Source organism: Hyperolius riggenbachi, chromosome 3, assembly GCF_040937935.1.
Source record: "Hyperolius riggenbachi isolate aHypRig1 chromosome 3, aHypRig1.pri, whole genome shotgun sequence".
Lineage (NCBI taxonomy): Eukaryota > Metazoa > Chordata > Amphibia > Anura > Hyperoliidae > Hyperolius > Hyperolius riggenbachi.
The window spans coordinates 211,944,152-211,970,287 of NC_090648.1; the positions used below are offsets into that span (position 1 = coordinate 211,944,152).

Sequence of the window (26,136 nt, forward strand, 5' to 3'; positions counted from 1 at the left end):
GTTCTATTAATCAAGCTGTCAATTTTTACATTTGTAGACTCAACAGTTTTTTCAGGGTTTTTGGTCATTTCATACACACGAGAGAGAGAGACAGAGACCAAATTTAGGGCCCTGTTCCACTAGCCATGATCCATTTAAAAAAAGCAGATCACCAGCGTTTTGCTGATCACTGGTGCACTGTGATTTCCATGTAACTCACGATGCACTTTTCCATTAGCGTGTTTTGATTTTCGCAAATCGCAATCGTCGGGCTGCAAGATAATTGGTCCCGCTCCAGCGGGAAAAGCAAAGACCAATTAGGTCAGTGCCAATGCACTCAAGCATAAACAGTAGTTTAGATTTGATCTGGCTCATCTTTTTCCACTAAAGCCTGAGGGGGATCCTGCTACTGTTCATGCGCAAGCCATCAACAAGCCCTTAAAGAGAACCAGAGACAAAGCACCCTCATGTATTTTACCTTATAAATCAGTGGGAACATGACAGTAAACACCTAATGTGCTCTTTGTTTCATTGTTCTCTGTTTAATCTGACTGTTATCACCTCTGATAAGAATCCCAGACTGAGCATTCAGTCTGGCTTTGCTAGGGAATGATTATAGCTGAGTCTGTCTTTTCTGGTGTCTTTTAAAGCCCAAGCCTGCCCCCTTGTGGCTCTGCTATAATGACTCAGCTATAATCATGTACACAAAAGGAGCTGTTGTGCCTGGCACTCAGTGATGGGGGTATGGATTGGTCTCTGCACCTTTAAATGGAAACTCCGTCTTATTCCACTTCTCTGCTTTATATATGTGAGGAGGCGTGCATCCAGGCTAACGTAGGCAGTAAGGGATTCACAGTACATATGAGGCAGTCCGTGCACAGCTTCCTTAATTCACATTTATTTTAACATTGACTTTCGCCAATGACTTTCCTGGGACATACGCACGTGAACAAGCGCCACACCGGCGTGAAACGGCTGTTGCGCCGTCCTTTCATCCCCTGGTCACACTCCCGCACCCGTCTTCGATACAGGTCAGATCGTTCCGCTTTACACATGTTGTGAACCTGCATCCCATGCTGTTATGTCTGCTGGCGAAAGTCAATGTTAAAATAAATGTGAATTAAGGAAGCTGTGCACGGACTGCCTCATATGTAATGTGAATCCTCAGCTATAATCATTCCCGGCAAAGCCAGACTGAGTGCTCAGTCCGGGATTCTTATAACAGCTGATAACAGACACTTTTAGCAGTGAGGATGAAACGGAGAGCAGGGTAGGTGTTTTTTTTTAATGTTCCCACTGATATATATGGTAAAATACATGAGGGTGCTTTGTCTCTGGTTCACTTTAACAGTTTTTGTGCAAGGACAGTGTTGCAACTAACCAATGAAGGACGTGGGAGCCTCTGGAGGATCCAGATGCTTTCCTCTACCTAGGTAAGAACCCAAATTGGGCACTCTTCCCCCAAATCGTGTCCTTTAACTGACCTCTGTAGCTGTAAAAGTAGACTAATCTCTGCCAAAAAGTCCGCCCGTACGGATGAGTAGAGGTTTTTTTTTTTTTTTTGTTTTTTTTTTATAATGTTGGGCAGTGTTATTATGAAAGGTTCATTCTAGCATAATGATTACCGGGCGCACCAGTAGTCATTTAGAGAGCAAATACAGGCTAAGTGTGAGATACATAGATATTTTTGGGCTTGACCCCATTCGGCTCCTTCTTTCCAGAGTGGTATTGGGTAAGTTCATGGAGAAAAATGCATGACCTTGTAACTGTTATGAATAATAATGCATGTCATGTGGTGTGTATTTATAGATATACAGATTTGGCGAAAAAAAAGTTCCTTTATTAGATAATTCTTTGGTAAGCACATTCAAAGTATAAAGTCATCAGATGGGACTTGTGTAAGTAAGGAGGCGGCCATTACAAAGGACAGGAAACAGATACTTTCTGTTCCCTCTTATAGAAAGTAGCATTTCCTCTTGAAAGATGTTGTCAAGTTTACAATAAAAAAGAACTTTGCAGAACAATTCCCTGGCAGGAAGCTTCAGGCTTTTCAGAGAATGTGATCCGTCCTCTTTACAGTTTTACCAGTAAACAGAAGCAGAGATTGGAGGGTAAAGTGCTTTTACTGTCCTGAAATAGTGACTGTGAAACTATCAATATGCTTGAAGTAATGGGACTGATTTACAAATGCCTAGTAATGCCAGCGATCCTTGGGTGTTAAGGGAAAAACTCTGTTCACACTGTAGCAAAACTGTGCTTGCACATAACCATGTGATTTCACATCATGCATTTACTAACCATCTACAAGCCACCATCATGTCCAAATATGACCCAAAAGAAGACTTGTGATTGCTAGCAAATAGACGTTGCTGCTTTATAACCTTTGAGATGTTTCTGGTTTATTTAATGTACATTTTTATAGCTCTCAAATTAAAGGGACCCTGAGCTTATGTGGGACTTCCTTGGAGGAAGTCCCACATAGGCTCAGGGTCCCTTTAATTTGAGAGCTATAAAAAGCATGAGTGGTGGCTATGAGGTCCCTGGGTGTCCTGGCTCCTCCCGGTCTCGCTGTCGGCTCTGTTAATCGGCTACTTCAGCCTGAAGTCGCCGTGTGAGTCCCCGCCGTGCATGCTACGCGTCATCACACCAGCCGGCGTGAGAGTCCTGCAAATGCGCGGTTCTCTAAGACTGACTGAATCAGAAACATCTCAATAGTGAAGTGAATGAAGCTGGGTGAACTTTTGACCTTTATAAAAAAAATCTTCCATATCTCAAAACTGTAACAGATAGAATGGTGATTTTTTTTGCAGCACAATCGGGCACAAACCCAGCACTAACCAACCATACTACTTTTGTGTCCATGCACTGTTGTAGGTGGGCTGTGTGACCTTTATAAAAACCGTAAATATCTCTGATAACAGGTAGAACACAAACCCAGCGCTGCAAACCCACCAGACATTTTTGTGTCCATGGGCTGTTGTAAGGTGGCTGCGTGACCTTTATAAAAATCTTTAATATCTTAAAAACTATAACCGATAGAATGGATATTTTTTCAGCCCAAATGGGCATGAACCTGGGGCTAACCAACCATACCATGTTCATGTTCATGCACTGTTGTAGGGGGGCTGGGTGATGTCATCATCTGGGAAAAAATAATTGCTATCATCTTCAAAACAAAAGCTGGCACAAATTGTAATTTCTGTGGCAAAAATTGGCATGAACATCGCACTAACCAAACATGCTAGAATTTTTATTTGTGCTGATTGTGGGAGTGGGGGCAACTTCAAACAGCCCTCAAGGCGTGCTCCAAGAAATGGGATAATCTTTCCATAAGGGACCCACAGCCCGAGATAATAGGTTGTCTTGGGGGGGATTTGTCACATGTTTGGGAAGTTTAGAAAGGTGCTACCACACAGGATAGTGAGGGGCACATGTGTAGAAGGTCAACAGCCATTCTCCAAAATGAAACCCAGCTGTACTCAACAGCGGAGCAAGGCGCATAGGACTGCTTAGTACCTTATTGTTTGCCATTCAGGGCTCGTAAGTCCCTGTTAACCACCACCATCTTTTCAGCATGCTTTATGACCAAGTTGGTTCTCTGTAAAACCTTTTAAAGGCCATCTTCTCACCTGTCAAAATTTAGGGGGAGCTTATATACAGCATGGCCTTGATCTCTGTGGTGACCTGGTAGAAAACAAATCCACGGTTAACTTGGGGGAGACGAGGATAGAATTGGTTGATCTAAAAGCGCAAAACATGCAGCGATCACTCGAAGCAAGAAGGGCTTTATAAAAAAAAAAAGCCCATTCTATTCACTCCTTCCATAGCTCGTCAAGCATCTGGAGTGCCTTCATTTCCACCAGATCCCAGTTGACTATGGGACAGAACCCTAAAATCGAGATGGTTCCAGCTGTACGCTGAGGCCTTCTTCACTTTTTTTTTCCTTGGATCTTTGCAGTTGAGACCTTTTGAGAAAAAAAGCAGAAAGATCATGATTTTATGTACTACTCTATATAAATCAATCATATCCAAATATTCGAAGGTGGCAGTGGGAGAGAATCCTGAGCCTTTTCTAAGAACATTCATTCCTGCCATGAGTCCTGAGCCAAATAGAACATTCATTCCTGCCATGTTAACTTTTTAAAACTGCTCATGGTCAGTGGCTACTCTTTGATCTTCCTCCCTAAACCTTTGTTGGATATCATGGGATTCCAGGTAACTTGCCTTGTCTGTTGTAGTTTGGCCTCTGACTCCCGCCACAGCGGATGAGCCTCCTAAAGGGGCTGATGCACATTATGTCGGTTCTAGGGCAGCCTGTCATGGTTTAGGGGTGGTGGTGTTTCTGCCTTTATTTCTTCTGCTTAATGGCTACCCTGGTCTTCCTTCCGAGGTCTCTGTATCAGAATCTGAGTGTGCTGTACAGTAGTCACTCTCTCTACTGAGCACAACGGAGGAAAGCGGTGCCCTGGTATGATAAAAGCATCTAAAAATAGCTTAAAAACAATAGATAATGTGAGGTAGCTTACCTCAATGATATCTCTGTAATTAATACAAAAGATTTTTATTAGCACAGGCAACGCGTTTCGCGGGTCTCATCCCGCTTCATCAGGCCAATAGCAGTGCCAAATGTAAAAATCAGTTGAGTATAGGGAGCCTCCCTCTACTGGGTTAGCTCATCTGATTCCCAGTTTCAGAATCCAGGAAATGGTACCTGCATTGCATGATGCAATTAAATAAATCCAAAAAAACATGTTGGGTATACAGCATGGAGAGGTGGCAACGCTTCCCAAGACAGGCTGCATCTGAATGACTTACGGCATAGGTGTGCAGAGCCTAATTATAGACAGGATACACAACCTGCATTTAAAACAGATGCACCTAAATTCACATAATGGAGGATGTTTGCTTCCAAAAACAGTTTGCATGCAGAGTGTTCTGTACTGGCCCCTTCCACCACAATGAGATCATCCTTCATGGAAGGGACCCTAATCTCTCATTACCAAACAAACATAGTGTGAAGCTGGGGGCAGCTGACCATAAAATGGTTTACACATTTATTTATTTTTTAGACAGGGAAGAATTGTCAGCGCTCCTAAAACCAGCCCGGATCTGAAATGACTACCAACAGAGGCGTGCAGAGCCCCTTTGAGGCAAATACACACCTTGTATTCAAAACCGATGCTAAACTATGCACTAGATCCCATTTTTATTATGTGTTTAGTAGTAAAAATGTTTCTGTGCCGTGTTAGTTTGTGTTTTTCTACCTACATATTATGTGTTTAGGATCTAGTGCATAGTTTAGCATCTGTTTTGAATTGCCCCTTATACCAGGGTTTACCAGGCTTTAAAGCCTGGAACACACCTTCAGTTATGACTGGCCAATCACTGACCAATTTTACCACCTCCATGTAGTATGAGGAGGGTCAAAAGATAATGAATATGAGATTTTGTAGATAAACCCTCATACTTCATGGAGATGGTAAAATTGGTCAGTGATTGGCCAATCATAATTGAAAGTGTGTACCAGTGGCTGGACACACCATAATTAGAGTTAAAAAAAAATTCCAGTAATGTATTATACGTTTTTTTTCTGTAGGCATTTTTTTTCTACAAAGCTAAGTGCATGTTTGTAGGTTGTGCTGAAAAGCAGCAACAGAATCATCCCTTACTTTTTTTCCCTCTATACACAAGTTTACTGAAGCAGACAGTGCAAAATGCAGTAATATGTTGTGGTCTTCACAATGCCTGTGTGCTGATTCAGCTTTATAAGAGACTATGACTGTGTATAGCTGAGTCAGAACCTGGGAAGCATTCAGCCCTGTGACTGGACTGTGGCTTGGGAGGCCTGAATCACAGACAGGTGTCCAGCATCCCACTCCAAAGTTGTGCAAGCCTGATTAGAATAGAAATAGGCAAACGTGTGCATCTTATTCTTCGCACATTAGTCATTGAAGGACTCAAAGAATATGCAAGAGGCTTTCAGTGACGTGCACCATTACACAAAAGCTGAAAATCTGCCTGCTGGCAAGGAAATAGCTACTTAAAGGAAGTTCCACTTTTGTTGAGAAAAACACCAGTGCTTTCATTTTAACTTTCTATTACTGTAGGGGTTAATGTGACTTGAATTAATATTAATACTGGTGAACAGATTCTTAAAGAGGCACAGACCCCTATAGGGGGAGCAGCTGAACCAATAAGGCTTGTACAAAAATTGGAGGAAACAACTTCTCAAAGTGCATATAAATTTATTTGAATCCAAAGTACATATGAAAAACTAATGTGACTTTCTTTAAGCTTGATTACTTTGCTTTACAGGTAAATAAACCACAGTTATTTCAGTGTTTTGAGCAGAAACTGGCAGGAGTGTCAGTTTACTGCTGCTCAACTGATTAGTTCAGGTTTTGAAAATAAGTACAAATGGCTTCTGCTCTGCAATTATTGCTGCAAGATGAGGGATGCAAAAAGTAAAAATGTATCTTATTATAGATAAATAACTACAGGTCCTTTCCATCTTTTTGACTCAGGGGAAGACCACCGTACTGCAAACTGATGAAAGTGCATCAGTTTTGCATCAGTTTCCGTTCAGTTTTTCCCTGACAGAAAACGTCTCTATCATTAGGAAGGAGTGGGAGGATTTTTTTGGGCCAATCATAAAGCTCAGGCTATCCGTTTTCACATCAGTTTTTTGCCTGTGGAGCTGGAGATGCGTTTTCTCATTGCTTTTCACTACCCCTGCGTGTATCCGTGGTCCTGATCCGTTGCGTGAAAATGCAGCAGATCCGGACCTTCCATTCAGGTTTTGTAAACGGGTCCCCGCAACCGCAGACGGATCCGTTTTTTACTTGGGTGAGGCTGGCTGCTATTTTGAACATTAGTATCCGGGACTCCGTTTTTCATCAGGTTTGAAAAACGCAGCCACGGATACATTTCCGGACCTAGTGTGGACCAGGTCTTAGTCAAACTTGAATATATTTGTAAACATATTCACTGTTGCATATTTGAGAACTTCTGTGTCTGTTTTAAAGAACCCGTATCCTAGAGAAGCAGAAGTATAACCACATAAAGAAAGCAGAACACCATATAATACAGTAAGGTAAGGTTGCAGAAGTAACTAAGTCTTTCTATTTCAATTACACCAGATATAGTATATATGAATGTGCAAGGGAACATCCTTATGTCAGTGAATGTACTCACTCATTGAGCTCTCCCCACTGTGCCATTGTAGAACTTGTGATAGAGGTCATAGACCTACTCCCCTGTTTTACACTGTGTAATTCTGTGTCCATGATGCATTTCCATTGTCTTTGATGTTGTAAAGGAGTCCTGCAAGAAGTATTTACCTAATAGCCGGTTTTAATGGAGAATTTATTGTTAAGGGGCCCACTAGTAATTATTGTCATGTGTTTATAGCACTGACATTTTCTGCAGTGGTTTACAGAGTACTTTTATAATGCACGCCACTAATTGTCCATCAAAATATTTCAAAATCTAATGCCCCACCTTACTATACAGTCAGGTAGGGAGGAAGCCCATTTTCCTATAAGCATTTTTGAGAGGACACCAGGATGCCCAGTGGAATCCCACCAAACCCCATACAGATAGTGTGCTGGTCTAGACCCTAACTTGGCTCAGACCTCTGAGCCAAGTCAGACTGGGACAGAGGGGACTGGACAGACGCAGAGGTAGCTGACCGACTAGAGGGGACTAAAAGAAGCCCCAGGTAACTATAAATCCTCTTCCTCCTCTTTTGACAGGTACATTTATAAGTTTCACAAGATCTTTCTGTGTTCTCTCTCACTAAAAAAATTGAAGGCCCACGACAGCCATGACTCAATTGCTGCACAATGTGCTATTGCAGCTTAATGGAAGTTTGATAAACTGCCTGATTATGCCTACATAATTTTTAATACAGTAGCTTTGGTATACAACTTGGAGAAGCTTACTGCAAGGTTCAGGGACAAATTGGTCGTCTTTGATAAGAGTGTGGAAAGATACTCTGTTCTCAGTTTCACTCACTTGATGGCTTGTGACTTGTTCTGACCGTTGCCCAGGTCCTCACATACCCTTTCTTTCTTTTCCCTTCTGTCCTATCTTACCTTTCTTTTTTCTAGTTCAGCAGGTTGCTCCAACTATAGGGGCTAGTTGGGGTATTATACTGAGGTATTATGCTAACATAGTCCAGAGAAAAAAATATAGACTAGCAACAAAATAATGTTTGTGTTTTAAGTCTATAAAAAATATTGTTGGGGGGCACAGGGGTAACTGGCACGCTCCAGCTCTTGAAGTTATGTTCATGTTTTATAAAAATTTGAAAACAAACAAAAAAAACCTATTCCTTAGTGTTAGTGTTTAATAATTATGTAGAGATGCTGGTCCCTTATAAGTTGACCGTGTTAAAACTATGACATACTCTAGCTGATCATAGCCTGGGCAGCCCTACCATGAAGCAGAATGAATCATGTGATTGTAGGGGGCAGCATCAAACCTACACTGGATGATATTTTTCAGTCTCTCCATCTGCTCTGCTGCTTTTACCTGACTCACACAGCACAAAGCTTGCCTGCTGTGAGTCTGTGTGTGCTGGCACCCCCCTTAATTAAATATGCACTGCTTTTTTCTAGCCCAACCTCCTCCGTGTGTGTGTGTGTGTGTGTGTGTGTGTGTGTGTGTGTGTGTGTGTGTGTGTGTAGCCATTGGACTATGGGAATGATGACTGGTTGCTTTACTATGGGTAACAAGTACTAATTTCTGTACAACAGATTTATTATTGTATGGCATCTTCAGAGTGTGTTACACTAGAAAAAAATAATGTGAGTAGATGCTAATTGAATATTAGGTTAATTGGCTTCTGCCACAAGGTGACCCTACTTTAGACTAATGCTGGGAATACACGGTTCGTTTTTGCCTTCGTTTAAACCTTCGTTTCGATTGTGCCTTTTGTCCTTTTCGATCCCGAAATAATCGGTCATACGGTTAATATCACCACCCACGGTTTCGTTTTTTTTATCGATTCTGATGGTTTCGTTTTTCCAATGATCGAAGGCTGCAAAGAAACGAAACGAAAATCCCTTTTTACAGGGACGGACTAGCATAAACGAATATATAATCGATCTGAACAGCCATCAAGCCTACCAATGGCTCGATTAGATGGATAAAGAGAGATAATATCAAACATGTTCGATCACTAGTCGTTCGTTTTTGGGGTCTATTAATCGAAACTATAATGAGATTATGACTATTTTCACATACGTTTTCAACACTCGATTCGTTTACCGAACGAATCGAAGGTTTAAACGAAGGCAAAAACGAACCGTGTATTCCCAGCATTAGACTCATGGATGAATGTGGATAGTATAATGTCCTTAGTAAAATGCTATGAAAAATGAGCCAACTCTACTCTGACTCAAGTGAGAGGGATTTAGAGGTTGCCATATTTATTTCCTTTTAACACTGCAAATTGCCTAGCTGCCCTGCTAATCATCTGCCTCTAGACAGAGACCCTGAACATGCAAATGTAGATCAGGTGCTTGTTTCAGGTGTGTAATTCTGACACTACTGATGTAGGAAAGATCAACAGGACAGCCAGCAATGCACATTGTTTAAAAGGAAATAAATATGGCAGCCTCCATATGTCTATCACTTCAGGTGTACTTTAAGAAAGAATTTGGGAAATATTGGAAAACATGCTTCTAACTATTGTAATCATACTGATATCTGTATTCTTACGTGTTTTCTACTTTTTAGCTAAAGTTGTCATTTTCCTCCTCACCATAGTGTTTGAATGGAAATCTGATGGCATGAAATGTGCTAAACAGTGTACAGTGTGCGCAAGGGCTCACACCTGCAGACAAGTGCTCAGTGTATGTGTGCCAGCACTTCCCTTCCTGACCCACTCTGCTGCCGGACGTAAGTAAACAGTGAGGGCCTTATTCTTCCCAGTCCCCCTCAGCTCACACACACAGAAGACAGTGTGTGGTGCTCACCCCAATTAGCTGCTATGGCATTCTGCACTGTGCTATGCCCCTTCCCGTGTAGCTGCAGGATTCATTACTTATTCAATATTCAAAAATGCAGGACTATCTATCCATCTATCCATGAGGAAGTGTATGAGAGAATCTGGAAAGCTCTTCATAACTCTTCTTTTTGTGGCAACCTGTTTCTGGTCATTTTTTAAGATTTAGGTGGTCTTCATCCCCTGACCCACTGTATATGCTGGGTCTTATTTATTGTTGACTTGAGAATTCCAGGAATTGTCTCAGAACTAACATTAACATCCCCAAGTTATAACCACCAAATATTGTTTTCCAATTAAATGCTATATGTTGCAAAACTTTTGAATATTCTTCATATGTTTTTCTTTTTTAGTCTGATTTCTGACTAATGGAATGGAGTTTAGAGAGGTAACCTTAGAAACAGTCTGACTGAAAGATAATCCAGTCATGTCATGGGACAAAAAATGCTTTATGAAGGAAGAAATGATTATAAACAATGTAAAGTCTCTTTTAAATGTGTTTCTTTTTTACCATTTATTTCTAGTTTCACTGCACTTTATTGATTAAATGACAAAGAAGTGATGGAAAGGTTTTATATTATACATCGAATACTGCAAAAAATAGGAATTGGCTCTTGGGTGCACATAGAAAACGTATAATTTATTAGTTAGTTGAAAAGTTCAGACAATAAGCTGATAGCAAAAAGTTTGTGAAAAAAACACAAGACAAAAAACAATACATACAAATGCTAAAAATATCCCCATAGAAAAACATGACCAAAAGGAGGCTGCAGCCCTCCAATAAACGGTTCTGGTACTCATGTGCACATGAAGTGGCCTAAAAGGATGTATACTGATAGATCCAGATGTAACTTCCAAAGGCCTTGAGCAGAAATATTAGCACAGCAGCATAGCATGCAGTTCTTGCAGGCAAATTAAACGGTAGTATAGATGAGCCTCCAAAGCATAGCAAAATGTAGCATGCAGCAAGCAGCAGTTAGTAATAAGCAATGACTCCAGATGCAGGTGACTCCAAAAAATAGCAATCACATCAGGCAACGTTCTGTGTAATCCATAATCCCACTCGCAGATCTGGACGACTGTATTGAAACAATCATAAATAAAGGAGATCACCAGAACTCCAACAATACCCAATTGCAGTCCATCAGGAGATATATCACATCAAGCCATGCAGTTTAAGCAGCCATAGAGAAACGCCCATCCCTGTATGATGTGCATGCAATTCAGGAAAGTTCATGCTCCAATTGTAAAACTGAAAAGTGGATCAGCCAGTATACATAGCTACCAGTCCTTGGTGTAGATTAGGTCATGAATCACAAGCTGGGGATATATCATGGCGTTAGATGACTCCACGACATGTTTCGCTGATCACAAAGTCAGCCTCCTCAGGTGGTAACGCCAGATCAATAGGTGACTCTGAGTCACCTATTGATCTGGCGTTACCACCTGAGGAGGCTGACTTTGTGATCAGCGAAACATGTCGTGGAGTCATCTAACGCCATGATATATCCCCAGCTTGTGATTCATGACCTAATCTACACCAAGGACTGGTAGCTATGTATACTGGCTGATCCACTTTTCAGTTTTACAATTGGAGCATGAACTTTCCTGAATTGCATGCACATCATACAGGGATGGGCGTTTCTCTATGGCTGCTTAAACTGCATGGCTTGATGTGATATATCTCCTGATGGACTGCAATTGGGTATTGTTGGAGTTCTGGTGATCTCCTTTATTTATGATTGTTTCAATACAGTCGTCCAGATCTGCGAGTGGGATTATGGATTACACAGAACGTTGCCTGATGTGATTGCTATTTTTTGGAGTCACCTGCATCTGGAGTCATTGCTTATTACTAACTGCTGCTTGCTGCATGCTACATTTTGCTATGCTTTGGAGGCTCATCTATACTACCGTTTAATTTGCCTGCAAGAACTGCATGCTATGCTGCTGTGCTAATATTTCTGCTCAAGGCCTTTGGAAGTTACATCTGGATCTATCAGTATACATCCTTTTAGGCCACTTCATGTGCACATGAGTACCAGAACCGTTTATTGGAGGGCTGCAGCCTCCTTTTGGTCATGTTTTTCTATGGGGATATTTTTAGCATTTGTATGTATTGTTTTTTGTCTTGTGTTTTTTTCACAAACTTTTTGCTATCAGCTTATTGTCTGAACTTTTCAACTAACTAATAAATTATACGTTTTCTATGTGCACCCAAGAGCCAATTCCTATTTTTTGCAGTATTCATATTCTCTTGTTGGCATGATGCACATGGAGAACTTTATATGGAAAGTATAGTTAGTACTGTTTGGGAATACGTTTAGCATTTTCACGGTTGCCCTTCTTGGTGTGTAATAGTGTGTTATATTATACATCCCTGTCTCCTCAGTAACTTAGCCTTCTGACACTTGTTTGGCTCTTTGCAGCTTTAGTGAGTCCATGCAATTCACTTTTTCTCCTAAGTTTTCTCCTAGGTGATATTTTCACACTTTGTCATAAAATTATTTTTAAACTACAAGCATGTAATAAAGTACTCAACATAATTTTGATAGTACTTTTTCACCTATATTTATTTACTTTTTGAATTGTAAAATCCTTAAAAGTTATTGCAAAGAGAAAATGAAAGTTATCTTCTAGGAGATAACTCAGGTGCAAAAAATCGATTGCATACGGGCCCATGTGTTTCTCAGGCATACTTTATTTGGAAATAGGGCCTTGCTACCTCCTGCCCCTGCAATGTATCCACCCACTTCTGCATTGCTACTCCCATGCTGACCATGCCCACTCTCAACTTGTGCACCAATACTGAGTCCATGCACTGGCTGCATAGGTGCCATTGTCCTGAGTTTATAGCCAGATACTCTTCAGACAATGGGCACCTATCAGTGCTCCGTAAAGCCTTCACAATGACAGCAGCCAATGCAGGTGAGTTAGTAGGCTTGCACAGTGTGTAGGTTTTCTGCTAGATAGGAGCACATGTATCCGCTACAGTATTGTAAAACACACACACACTAGTAAAAATGGTGTAAGGTCCTGTCACTTCTGCACATACATACATACATACATACATACATACATACATACATACATACATACATACATACAGTTATCTGTTTGCCCACTATATTGGACTTCCATGTTAGGTTGTCTGGATGCACTCACACTCACAGACATGCATATAATTTTCCCTCGCAGCTGTAAATAGTCATGTCACCCCTTTCCTATACCGAAGGGCAGAGGCGTTCATAGATGGATTTTGGTGGCAAGTCTTTGGTGGCACCTGGAGAACTGAGCTATCCATGAACTAACTATAGGGGCCCAGGTGAATGGGTGTTCAACAGAAGGACTGCCTGGGGAAAAAAAGGTGTTTCTGCACATCAATGTACTGAAGCAGAGGTCCGATGGGAGGGACTCAAAGAAACGGCAACCTGGGTGGGAAGGATCTTGTGAAATCCTAGTGGCTCTTTTCATCATTCTGGCGGTGTGGAAGAGGTCGAGAGGAGGCAGAGGTGTACCGATCTTTTCTGCAGCACTAATTACTCTCTGCAGTTTATACTTGTTGCTAGTGTTGCCGCTGCATACCAGACAATGATGGTGGAGCAGAGGATGGACTCAATTGTGGCAGAGTAAAAGCTGGTGAGTAATTTCTTTAGCTTCAACTGAGCAGTCTTCTGGATTATGGTGGTATTCTGCCCCAATCTTTGATCACTGGCTATGGTAGTGCCCAGAAACCAGAAACCGAACACATGGTACCCTGGAGACCTCAGTCCCTCCAATGAGGACTGGTGTGGGGGGGGGGGGGGGGGACGTTGGAGTTTTCGGAAGTCCACAATCAGTTCGACAGTCTTGGCCGCATTGAGGATGAGCTTGTTGTCCCTTTACCAGTTACAGATCCTCTCAACCTGGCTACGGTAAGCCTGCTTTTCCTTTCTGCTGGTGAGGCTGATGATCATCGTGCCATCAGTGAATTTGATGATCTTGTCGGAATCAGCAGTTGAGGTGCAGTTGTTGGTGCATAGGTAGAACAGAAGTGGGGACAGTACACACCCCTGTGGTGCCCCTATGTCGGTAGTTCTCACCCAGGAGACGCAGTTACCGAGCTTAACCCTGTTGAGTTCTGTTTGTGAGGAAGTCCCTGACCCACCTGCAGAGGGATGAATCAACCTTACGTTTCAAGAGTATGCCTAGCAGGATGTCTGGTCGGATGGAGTTGAAAGGCGAACTAAAGTCCAAGAACAGGATCCTGACACAGGAGTCTGGTCTGTTGAGGTGCTCTGTGATATACGCCAGGCTGACATTAATAACATCCTCAACTGACCTATTTGCCCCTTATACAAACTGATGCTTTTAAGAGTGGTATTATTAAAATTTGATAGCATAGAGCATATGGGATAGAAGTATAGAGCGTATGGGATAGAACTCATGTCATGACAGCAGATCTTCTTCAAAGATAGAACAAATGTACAGTTACTCAGTAAAGACCAGCAAACCAAATTATAGCCATTGTAAACCATCTGTTCAAAGTGCTTAAAAAAATCATTTTTCCATGTACATATCTTTGGCATATAGTAGGTTATAGTCATACAGCAGTGATTAAAAATTAGCATCATATCATGCCAGTATCCGCGGAGTCATTTCTTTGGTAATGTTAGATTGTATATCAATAATAATAATAATTGTAAGACCAACAAGGCTCAGTACATTTCATTATGCATGATTTACAGAATTTAACCTATAACTAATGCCAATAAACCAGAAATTCTTTGTATGTAGCCTTTGTGTATACCGACTGGCAAGAAAGGTTTTATCTTAAAATGCTGCCAAAAGAAAAGCCTGATTAAAAATGTCCATTCCATGAAATTTCCTCCCACACAGACTTCCTGCAGTCTGGTATGATGATATTCTGGTTCGATTCAAACCCAGTCAGCTGTTACTAAAACATTCCTGAGTTAATATCACACTAACTCCAAACAGGAACTTTTCATTTTTGTCATAGGATAATAAAATGCTAAAACATCCAATTATACATTAAAGAAAATATAAACTAACCCCCATCCATGCATGAGATTTGGAACTGAATGTTATTTAAAGTGTACCTGAGACAAGGGGGCATAAGAGTTTTTTATGCACACCTGGGGCTTCCTCCAGCCCCCTCCACACAGATTGCTTCCTTGCAGTGGTATAAAGGCTCCTAAATTCTCCCGTAGCAGCCCTGTTCGCCGTGGTCAGTCGAAACCAATCTGTGCAGGCGCAGTGCGGCCAATCATGCTACAGCTTCTCGCTCCCATGGCTGGTAGTGTTCTGCCCCTGCACAGTAGAACTCCTGAGGGTGGACGCATGTGGTCAGGCTGGCTGTGAAGAAAAGGGCTGCTACGAGAGAATATAGAATCTAGGAGGATTTAGACCATGGCGAGGGAGCGATGTGTGCGGAGGAAGTCCCAGGTATGTATAAAACGTTTATGCCCACTTGACTCAGGGCCTGTTCATACTATGCGCGTTCCTAGGCGTTTTCAGGGAACGCGTATGGGTACCAAATACGCATAGAAACGGCTCCTAATGCTTTTGAATGGGCTAGTTCACATGTATGCGTATGAGACGCATACATTTCTTATCCGCATTGCTGCATGCAGTTCTGTGCGTCACGCATAGAAACGGACGCAATTGAAGTCTATGGACGCGTATCAAAAACACGTACTATTGCGTTTTTAGCGTACGTTTCACTCTGTGGTTCCCATGATTCTTTTTTTCCCCCTGGGTCACGTGTGTGTGTAAAACGCAATAGAAAACGCATTAGAACGCAAGAAAAACGCATGCGTTTTTCAACTTGTGTTTCTTTGATTTTATATGTGTGCTTCATACGCTGACAGTCTGAACAGGCCCTCAGGGTCATTTTAAAGCACACCTGAAGCAAAAGTAGGGGGAAAAGGGGGGGGGGGAAGGAAGGTGTAGGGGGTCGGAGATGCGGAAGAGAAGGAGGGGGGAGGGTTTTTTTTGGGAAAAGGAAGGGGGTGGTTTGGGGGGGGGGATGGGGGGAGGAGGGAGGCAATAGGGAAGGTGGGAGTGGGGAGGGGGGGGGGAAACAAGGGGGGGGGGGGGGTTGGGGAAGGATGGCTATGAGAGGCCGTGATGGGGCTGTGGATCATTGGGGGAACCCTCCCCTCTCCTTCTCTTCCGCATCTCCGACCCCTACACCTTCCTTCCCCCCCCCCCCCTTTTCCCCCTACCCCTCCCCACTTTACCTCCCGGCCCTCCCTTGCCTTCTCCTCTCCCCCCCCCCCTTTCCTGGTCCCTATTCACCCTCCCCTAGACCTAAACTTGGTGTCAGATATTCGACCTCCTACAGCCGAGACCCCCCTTCCTGCCCCCAGTCGATCCACGTAGGAAGTCCCCCATATAAGGTTCTACCCCAGAAAGTAGCCCCGTCTTCAGCAATTTACTCCAGCGACACTATCCAGTATCATCTCCGCCCCATTACACTCCTAGCATTCCTAGACATAAATGTGGACGGTTTGGGCGGGTATTATGTAATATACTTGTGTACAGCTATCCTATTTGCTTTATACACCTTTATTGTACAGTCATGGCCCCATTACTTCCATTTTTGTATATTTACACTTGTTCATATCTCTGTCTAATTTCTAATTGTCTTACCTTATACTGGCTGAAGAAGTGTATGTTTTGTATTATATGCATCCATCTATGTGTCTATATACTGCCATTAGGATTACTTCCATTTAGATCCAGATCATATATACTGGATACAACACAATATATCCTAATTTCCACAATTCTTTTGTAACACCTATATATTAAATCCTTCCCCGACCCACCACGATATGGCTGCCCCCATGTGTCTCCATTAACATGGCGGCACGGCCGCCACTCATGCTCTAGGTCACGCCGTGGGCCCTCCCCAAAATGGCCGCCTCCCTAGGACTTCTCCAATATGGCCACCAACATAGACATCGTGCTCTATAGCACGTTTACTCAGCACGCATCCCTGCGTGTTTACAGGACATCCCCATGTCCTGACGTATGTGGCGTGACGCCACGCCCCCGGAGACAACACGGAGGATCCCCTTTTGGCGCGCGAACCTCACTGGGGCTCCCTTTCAGCGCACACATCCAGCTATTTAGTCAGCGACGCTCCACGTGCAGCGCTGTATGGCGCTCAGGATCCAGACGTGACTCCTCTAGGTAAGCTCCCTACCTACATTACCTCTCTATACATTACCTCTGGGCAGTTTTAACCCCTCTTCCCTCCGGGGAGAATTCCCTGTTTCCCACCATCCCATCTCGTCCCCCTGTGGCAGCATCCTGCCCACCTAGGTAACAATACTAAATGGGAATTCTGAACTAGACTAGGTCTGCTCCCCCCACCTCTCCACCACATATCCCTTTTATATATACTAAACTATCCCCATATATGCCTTTTTTTGTGGGAATCCCTGATCCTCAGAAGTCTCTCTTGGGAACTGAGGTTATACTCCCCCTGGTGTTTTAGTTTTTAGCCTATTTTGCATAGATATGTATTGAGTGAACTGTGAACACATGGATGTTTATGTGTAGATATGCGTGGGTGGTGTGCATATACCGTTCCTTGCGTCTGCGCAGGCGCACACGTGTATCTATATGTTTATATGCCATACTCCCAACTTTTTTAACCTTTTACCCATTTTATATATATATATATGTATGTAGTTTTTTGTATTGGTATTATGCATTTATTATTTATTGTCGTTTTTATAACTACATTGTTGTTTAGTGGTATGTCTATCCTGATTGTTTTTATAATTACACTATTGTTTAGTGGTATGTCTATCCTGATTGCTGCCATATTGTATTTAAAGGCACACCTATAGACCTGAGGAAGTGGCTCGGCCGCGAAACGCGTTGTCATTTGTGCCCCAATAAAGCTTCAGAAACTTCAACTATTACTATATGTGTGAGTTATACTACTTTAAGGTAGGAACCTAAGTACTTTATCTAAATTTATATAAGAATTAAAGCTACACGTCCACGGGCGCCTCCTACCCTTCTCCTAATTCATTGTACCCCTGAATAGGGGAAAGCACACTTGGAAGGTTCTTCCAGTGGCATTTTTTCCTTTCGGAGCTGCGACCAACCCCACTGCTAGAAGCAAGGCCGAGTGAGGACGGTACTTCCTCACATGCGATCAAAAGTGGTTGCGTATATATAGCAACCCAATTTTGTGAGTATATTTCTTATTACTATACACATATTCTGGTGTCCCTGAGATAATACACCAGATCGGGCTCCCGGTCTCTCTGTGCCTTTTTTGTCTCCTACAAGAACCTTCTCTTCATAATAATACTTCACTGCCTTTACATGGAGCTGCAACTGTGTGACTATATAGCAGGAATTGGTTATACCCCCTGAATGGAACCTCAAAATTTCCCACCAGTGGAAAATCATTACATGCTTGGATAACTGAGATCTGGTAAAGCCTGTTAACTGTGCAAAGACTATGGTCTGGATCAACTTAACATTGAGAAGAGGTCTACCTTTTTCTTCTGGAGATCAATGCACTGAATAAACAGGAAGTCCATTATTTAAATAGACATCACTGGATGCAGCAGGTTCTAAGGTTTCTTGAAACATCAGGTATTAGGTTTCAGCCTTGCAATTCTTGGACCCAGGCCTGTGGGCCATATGACAGTTGAATCTGGAATAGAATAAAGCTGATTTGCCTGGCTAGGTGGTTTACCGGTAGGGAAGTTCTTGAGGTTCTTCTGATCTGTGAAAATTAGAATTTGATACGTTGCTGCCCTCCATTAGGTAGTGCTATTCCCCAAGAGATGACTTGATGGCAGCTAAAAACTCAATGTATTTTCCACTGTGTAAATATTCCTAGAAAAGAAAGCAATGGTGCAAACAATATCTTCTTTAGATCTAGATTGTTGGTGTAACATCACTTTGATTGCAAGGTGTGTGTGTGTGTGTGTGTGTGTGTGTGTGTGTGTGTGTGTGTGTGTGTGTGTGTGTGTGTGTGTGTGTGTGTGTGTGTGTGTGTGTGTGTGTGTGTGTGTGTGTGTGTGTGTGTGTGTGTGTGTGTGTGTGTGTGTGTGTGTGTGTGTGTGTGTGTGTGTGTGTGTGTGTGTGTGTGTGTGTGTGTGTGTGTGTGTGTGTGTGTGTGTCTGTGTGTGTGTCTGTGTGTGTGTGTGTGTGTGTGTGTGTGTGTGTGTGTGTGTGTGTGTGTGTGTGTGTGTCTGTGTCTGTTTTGCATTCTCTCATTGTGGAGTGTTCATTTTTGTAACTTAAGGGAGGTAGGAAGTTTGGTATGATTGCACTTGTAGTCAGAGAAGACAGTCCTATTTGAATGACAAGTCATTTACACTGTTGTACAAAGGATCCATAGGGAATACATTAAACAAGTTATGTTAGGCTTAATGATACTACAGTACATTTGTATAACAGTATAAATAAAAAAAAATAATCATTAATTAAAGCTCCTCTTTAAAATGTTGTGTAATGTAGTAGCAGTTTTCCTAGTAACACCCCAGGAAAACTGCTAGTATGCTTATTTTAGGTCCTGATACAGAATCTCTGTTGGATTCAAGTTAGGGCTTTGAAAAGAAGCCAAACCAAATTAAAGTCTATATTTGCAAAAGTGAACCCCCGATACATGAATCTGCATTGGGAAAATTTCTGTTAGTTAATCTCAACATTCTTCTATCATCACCAGGCTGTCCTCCTGAACCCTTGGGCCACTTCACAATGCTGAAATGTCATTCAATCCTTATCCTCTTTGTCTGAGTGTGGAAGACACAGATGGCTTACAGCCTTACAGGAAAGACTTCAGATCCCAAAATCCACTGTGTTCACATAGTATTACTATAAATAGGACCAAAACCACTGCACACAATAAGGTCATTATTATAAAGTCATTATTAGAGATGCTATTTCTTGCATGTAACTAATTTTAATATAATGTAATTGTTTGGCTGCTGTAAGAAGAATTGATTCAAATCAATCCAAAGGTTACCAGCTCTTCAATTTCACAAACTGATATTAAATGTAAAACGATTGCCAGTAATCTATCATTCTTAAATTGAAGCAAGCCACAAACAGGCTGATAATGGACTTAAACTACCAAAATCATTGTAGGAGTAAATTCTGATCGGATTTCAACATATTTCAATATATATGTAATTAAAAATCATTCAGCCTTTGCTCTGATCGCTTTATACAGTGGCTATTGATCTCCTACCTTTGCTGAAAATTTACTGCAGCAAAAAAAAAAAAAAAAAACATTACATGTCCCATTTTAACCACAGCAGCAGTTCACTGCAATTTCTTGAAAAAAATCTGTATTGGAGGCCAGAGAGAGCAGTTTCCTGAAGATAGTTGCCTTTTGGGCTTATAGATAAAACAATCTCTGGCATCACCTATTCACTATTGCAGTTGATCAACTAAAATTGTTCAGACACTTATTGATTGGCCATGTGGGGGACAATTGATATTCGGCAGATTCAATCAAAGTGATCCAATCGGCCAAGAATTCTATCTTGTGTATGATGTAAATGTGATTACTCTATTAAATTAAATATTACCACTGTTTGGTCAGTATACAAGACCCCACACTTCATCCTTTCCTATATGTTCACTCAAGTCATTGTAAACACATAACACACACTGAGAAACATGACAGACCTGACACCTGGAGCACAAAGCCTTGTACACAAAGTTGTTTGATATGTCTGATGAGTGGACAGATATCGCTGTATCAGACAACAATCGATATATAATTTAGCCAATTGACATTAAACAAGGAACGAATAATATAATGTATTCTGCCTGATCCAACTGGCAGATCAATTCAGATGGCTTGGGCAGATATCATACAGTTGGCCAGTGTGTACTTCATTCAAATGACATTGTTTCAGAGCATGCGTGCATAAATTGTAAGTCGCTCACATACGCTTGCGTGCGCAGTATTTCGCATAATCGTTTGGAATATCAGTGCCTGTACACATCATTTAAACTACTTGTTTCTTTTTGCTGAGTAATGTCATTTGAGCCAGGTCGCTGATATGTGTGTGCTAACATTTAGGATGTGTATGGAGATTTAGGGAGTGTGTGCATCCTGCACTGGAGATAACACTTTGTTTGTAGACTTGTTTTGAGACATGCAAAGGATCCTCATTCAGAGTGTTTCTGCTGTAACAACTGGAATTGTTTATTTAAATGGAAAAGCTGTCATCATTTCAAAATCTCTCCTTATGCAGGACTCTAGGTAAACTCAAGCACGATCCTTCCCTTGCACAGGTCGGAGCAATGACTTCATGTCATCCTGTGTGCTGCTGGCAGTGTCCCCAGCCAGCCCGGGAGGAGGAGGAGGGTGGCTTTCATGCAGAAGTGAGCATGAATGAGCCGGGGAGGGGACAGGGGAGGCGGGGAGGGTCTGTCCCAGCAGAGTAAGGTTACTAAGTTTCAAACAGCTGAAGAGTGGACACTGGACAGACAAGGGAGAGACATGGGGGTGGGGTGACACGGCTACATCAGATGATTTACCCCGGGGCACTCAGGACCCCATTAGCTGCATGGCCAAGCAGACGATTCATTTCAGTGGCGAGACTGAGCTAGCTACGCTAGTGTGAATCCTTACTGAAGCAAACATGATTGAGGTGTTCATCCCGTCAGTGGGACATCAAGTGCTGAACTCAGACAAGACTCACACAGTAAGTCACATTGCATTATTCTTTTACAGCAATTCTGTCATGCTTTTGTTGTTCTGTAGATGGACAGCTCAATGCAATAGTTTCCTAACACCAAGTCTTGTGGTGCCTGGACCTGGCTGGTGTGATGGAATACAAAGATGAAGGTTGTCCTAAGTGTCCTCAGATATTAGACCACCGATAGGACGTCTGAATGGACAGTGATGCATGCTGCCCACCTTGGCTGTGACAAGTGTGTGCATTGAGTGAAAGAGTGGAAATGGACAGAGTGTACAGGATCAGACAGTAGAGGCAATCAGGCAGATGTGCATGCTTCTTTATACTGTGACATGCTGCATAATATGTTGTGCTTTATAAGCACTGAAAATAAGTTGTAAACATAGTGATTTACAGTTTGTCTTTGTGTTTGTTTTTTTTAAATATATATACAGTTTTTCCAGTTAACCCCTTCCCCATTCCATCCTTGACAGTATATGGTGATTAGTGTCAGCAGAAATGCCTCTGACCATTGTCATCCAGTCTATTTGAAACCTGGACTGGATGTTTGTCATCTTATGTTTATGGGTAAAATGGCTTGCTAAATGCAGGCATTGAACAAATCTAAGTAACCACTAAACTCTTAACAGCCATAGAACCTGAGATAAGCTGCATACAGATGGGATATATGACACTTCAGCTAATAGTTTATCCCCAATCAGTATACAGATGGGCTGCTTGGCTTTATGTCATCCAACCCTTTCTGTCCCATGGAGAATAGAGAGGAGAGAACAAGCAGCCCACAGCAATTGTGGTTTGCCAAGTAGCATGTAACCCATTGAATAGCTAATGGTAAGGTTGCCAGTGTTGGGGCTCTTTTGTATATAAGCTATGTTTTTACCCAAAACGTTCATGAACAATCATTTCTGGTGATGAAAATCTAATATATTCATCTAGCTTAAAGCCCTGGCCTGAGATATCATTCTTTACCAATTCAGTGGTCTGCCAGTAACCCAATCATGCAAGCTGGGCTTGGTCAAAGGAGTTGTACTGCCCTATGAAAAAGGGAGGGAGAAAGGAAGCAGGAGGCTCCCCACTGCACATGGGGACAGAACATTCAATGACCAGCTCTGCCATGATGACCAAAACGGTCTAATTTTTGTACACTCATTAGACTGACAGGCAAGATGATCTCAGGTGATCATATCAGCTGTTGTATATCTGATGTCTGGTTTCATAATTTGTGCAGCCTCAGTCTGTGGCATTGTATGATCAAACATTAGCAAGAGGTATAGCGGATTTAGGCATCACTGCGTCAGCTGAGCTTTTACTGTACTAAGCTGTGACTGATGCAAGATATTATGGAAACCAACATCCTCCAATGGTAGACAGGTGCATTTTATTTGAATGCTGAATGTGTATTTTATCCCACTAGTGGGGCTTGCACTCTCTAGCAGGTAGTCATAAGGATGCAATCTGTTTTTAAGTAGCGCTGTTCCTTTCCTCGCCATGTACAAATGTAAGTAACTTTGGTCAGCTGCTCCCATTTAATAGCATTGCTTATTGATTTATGCAGAGCTTCTGTTTGGTTTCAAGGTGCGTTTGTAGTTTCTTGGGGGGGGGGGGGCTCAGCGCACCTCTGATTGCTGGCCATTCGGAGGTGGCCTGGTGATGCGCTGATCCACCTTTGCGCAAGCTGTGACTGATACCTGATCGTTTCCCTTCATGTGAAGAGAGTAGCTAAACTTTTACCGTGCATGACCTGTATCCATCAAATTGCAGAAACAATTGCAAAACATTCTGGTGAAGCACAATTTACTAAAGGACCTACAGATTGCATATAATTTATCTACTTCTGCATCCAGTCCTCAATCTGTTTTCTCCCAAGATATCCTTTATCAGAAAATCTGGGCTTATTTAGCTCAAATATATGTTATATTATTGGTACCCTCATTGTGCCACTTGCTATGTGTGTATTTGTGTAGCAGTTGCCATTTTCTCTGTGGTTAATCTGGGTTCATTCAGTTACTAACGTGACTGAATGTCATGAAAACTCCCAGAGGCAAATCAAAAGCCGTGCAGGGAACATTGGAGCAGATGCTGAGAAGAACTAATCACAGTCTTTGGTCTGGCTATTTGCTCCACCATTGCTCCAGTTTTTCCTGTACTGGTTTTGAGTGACCTGCTCCACTGCACTGTCCCCTCATTTGATTAGCCAGACAAACCAATGACATGTTCCTGGCAGCATGTCCAGGGGGGGTGGGTATAATGTATACAGTGTTAAGGTGGCCATACACTAAAGGCCCATACCCATGATGCAATTTTTCCTAACTATTTTCAACACCTGCCACTTGTTGCTGGGCACAGGTATGCGAGAACATACAGCAGTTGTGTGGTGGCAGAAAAATGTGATTATTCTGCAGTGAGGAATTGTCATATGCAGTGTCTAATGCTGGGAACACACAATGCAACATTAGGTCCAATCAACGGGATTCAGACGATTATTTCTAACCTGTTTCTAATTGATACAGGGATCGATTTTGCAAAGTTATCATTGGAAAAACGATCCCTTTATCAATCGGGAGCAGTTTGGACATGTACACATGATACAACGTCCCGTTAAATTACCCGTCAAATGGACGGAAAATTGCATAGTTTGTTCCCAACATTATGGGCAGTAACATTGGAGCAGTTAGCATCTACCGACAACAGGCAATAGTGAAATACCTGCCACTATACCATCCAGCAGAATGAGCTCTTATATACTTAGGGCTCGTTCTCACTTGAGCATGAATCGTGCGATTCCCGCTCAAGGCAAACCACTATGGAATGCTATGGATAGCATAGCATTGGATAGCACATGTAACACTATGGCAGTGTTCTCACTGCCGCCTTTGCGGTTATAGTTAACTGAAGCATTTAAAGTGTTTTCTGAAGCATTTAAAGTGTACCCGAGATGGGGGTGGGGGAAAATTAATACATACCAGGGCTTCCTCCAGCCCTCTACAGACCTTTGGCTCCCTCACCGTCCTCCCAGACCGCCTCAATCCACCACTAGTGTCCTCTAAAGTTTTTCCAGTTGTTCTATTCATTATCCGTACTACACACAATTCATTATACCATAAGTTGTTGTTGTTTTTTTTTCTTTTGGCTTCATGTTTGCTTTAAGTCTGACATTTCTTTTCATTGATGCTGTGTAAAAAGTACACAAATCAAACATTGCTTGAGGCCTGTAGAAGCCACCTGCGTATGTACTGTAGCTTGGCCTGAACTAGATCCCCTTTCAGAGAATTCTTTTTTACAAGGTTTCAGGATGAAATAATCCAGAGCAGAGTTCAAACTGTCATTCAGAGAAACTGCTTCAAAACACAAATTACACAATCAAATGAAGTTCAAAGTCTAGACGAGGCAGCTATCCCCTGAGCAATGCTAGTGTTTCATTATTTATAGAACAAGCAGAGGAGGTAACACAGTACAGAGCACAAGAGCCACACACTAGGCACCTGTCTCCTGTGTCACTTTATACAATACACAATCAATAGCTGTGATACTGAGAATTGCACGTGGACAAGTGTAGTAGTGGTGCAGGGGAAATTATATTTTACTTCTACCCTCCTACCCCCCACCCCCCTCCCCAGTACACTTTGCAAATATTGTACAGGCAACTCATGATGTATGGACATTACTGCCTTCCAGCTGCTGAATGGAATTAAACTTTATCAAATGAGGGCTGCTTATGCCTAGCTTAGTCCTGCTAGCATCATACTATTTCGCTGTTTCAGTTACCTACTACATTTCTCAATTGAAATAGTGGAAACAGGATTAAAGGCAGCGCAGCTTATCTATGTAGAAATTAGTTCTTAGTTCAACATCCCTCATGATAAATTTGCGTTAAATGGCAATGTACAATTTGCAATAAATGTTCTAAAATACCTGCCTAGCTGTATCCTGTACTTCCATTTCCTGTTGAGTTGACAGTGCAGTTTTACTGAATAGAAAGCTGTCCACCCTCTTCTACCAATCCCATCTTCACCTGCATGAGGTAACTAGGGAGCATCTATATCAGCCAGTGTTTCCCTGTCGGCTCATGTCACCTAACTTCTCCCACCTCTTCTTCCAATCCCATCTTCACCTGTATGAGGTAACTGGGGAGAAGCTGTAAGGGGGCATTTTCTGACAATCTTTCCCTGTCAGCTCAGGTCACCTGACCTCTCCCACCTCTTCCTTCTACTTGTAAGAGTTTTACACTAGTCATACAAGGGTCTATTATAGCCCCATATGGAAAGCCAATTGACTGTCTGTCTGCCATGCGACACATCAAAATATTTGAAACTACTGACCTGTACTTGCATTATTGTATGCATTGCACTGGTACCACGTTTGGCTGGTTGCATGAATAGCCAGGGGTACAGGTAGTCATATTATATGCCCAGGGAGTGTATGAATATTCTTTTTTACATAGGGGAA

General features: G+C 42.2%; 1 protein-coding gene across 4 annotated transcripts in view; it reads left to right on the forward strand.

Annotated features, from left to right (window-relative positions):
• Window positions 1–6,490: 6,490 nt before the first annotated feature.
• Window positions 6,491–26,136, forward strand: part of SNX22 (sorting nexin 22) — a 48,722-nt gene continuing 29,076 nt past the window's right edge. For 3 of the 4 annotated variants that reach the window (XM_068275643.1, XM_068275645.1, XM_068275647.1), the window contains exon 1: window positions 21,458–21,696. In XM_068275643.1, coding sequence (XP_068131744.1) covers window positions 21,634–21,696 — 63 coding nt within the window. In that variant the 5' untranslated portion in view covers window positions 21,458–21,633. Of the gene's footprint in view, window positions 7,073–9,753; window positions 9,886–17,844; window positions 17,960–21,457; window positions 21,697–26,136 lie in introns of those variants that run through there. The other variant, XM_068275646.1, reaches the window with a different exon arrangement.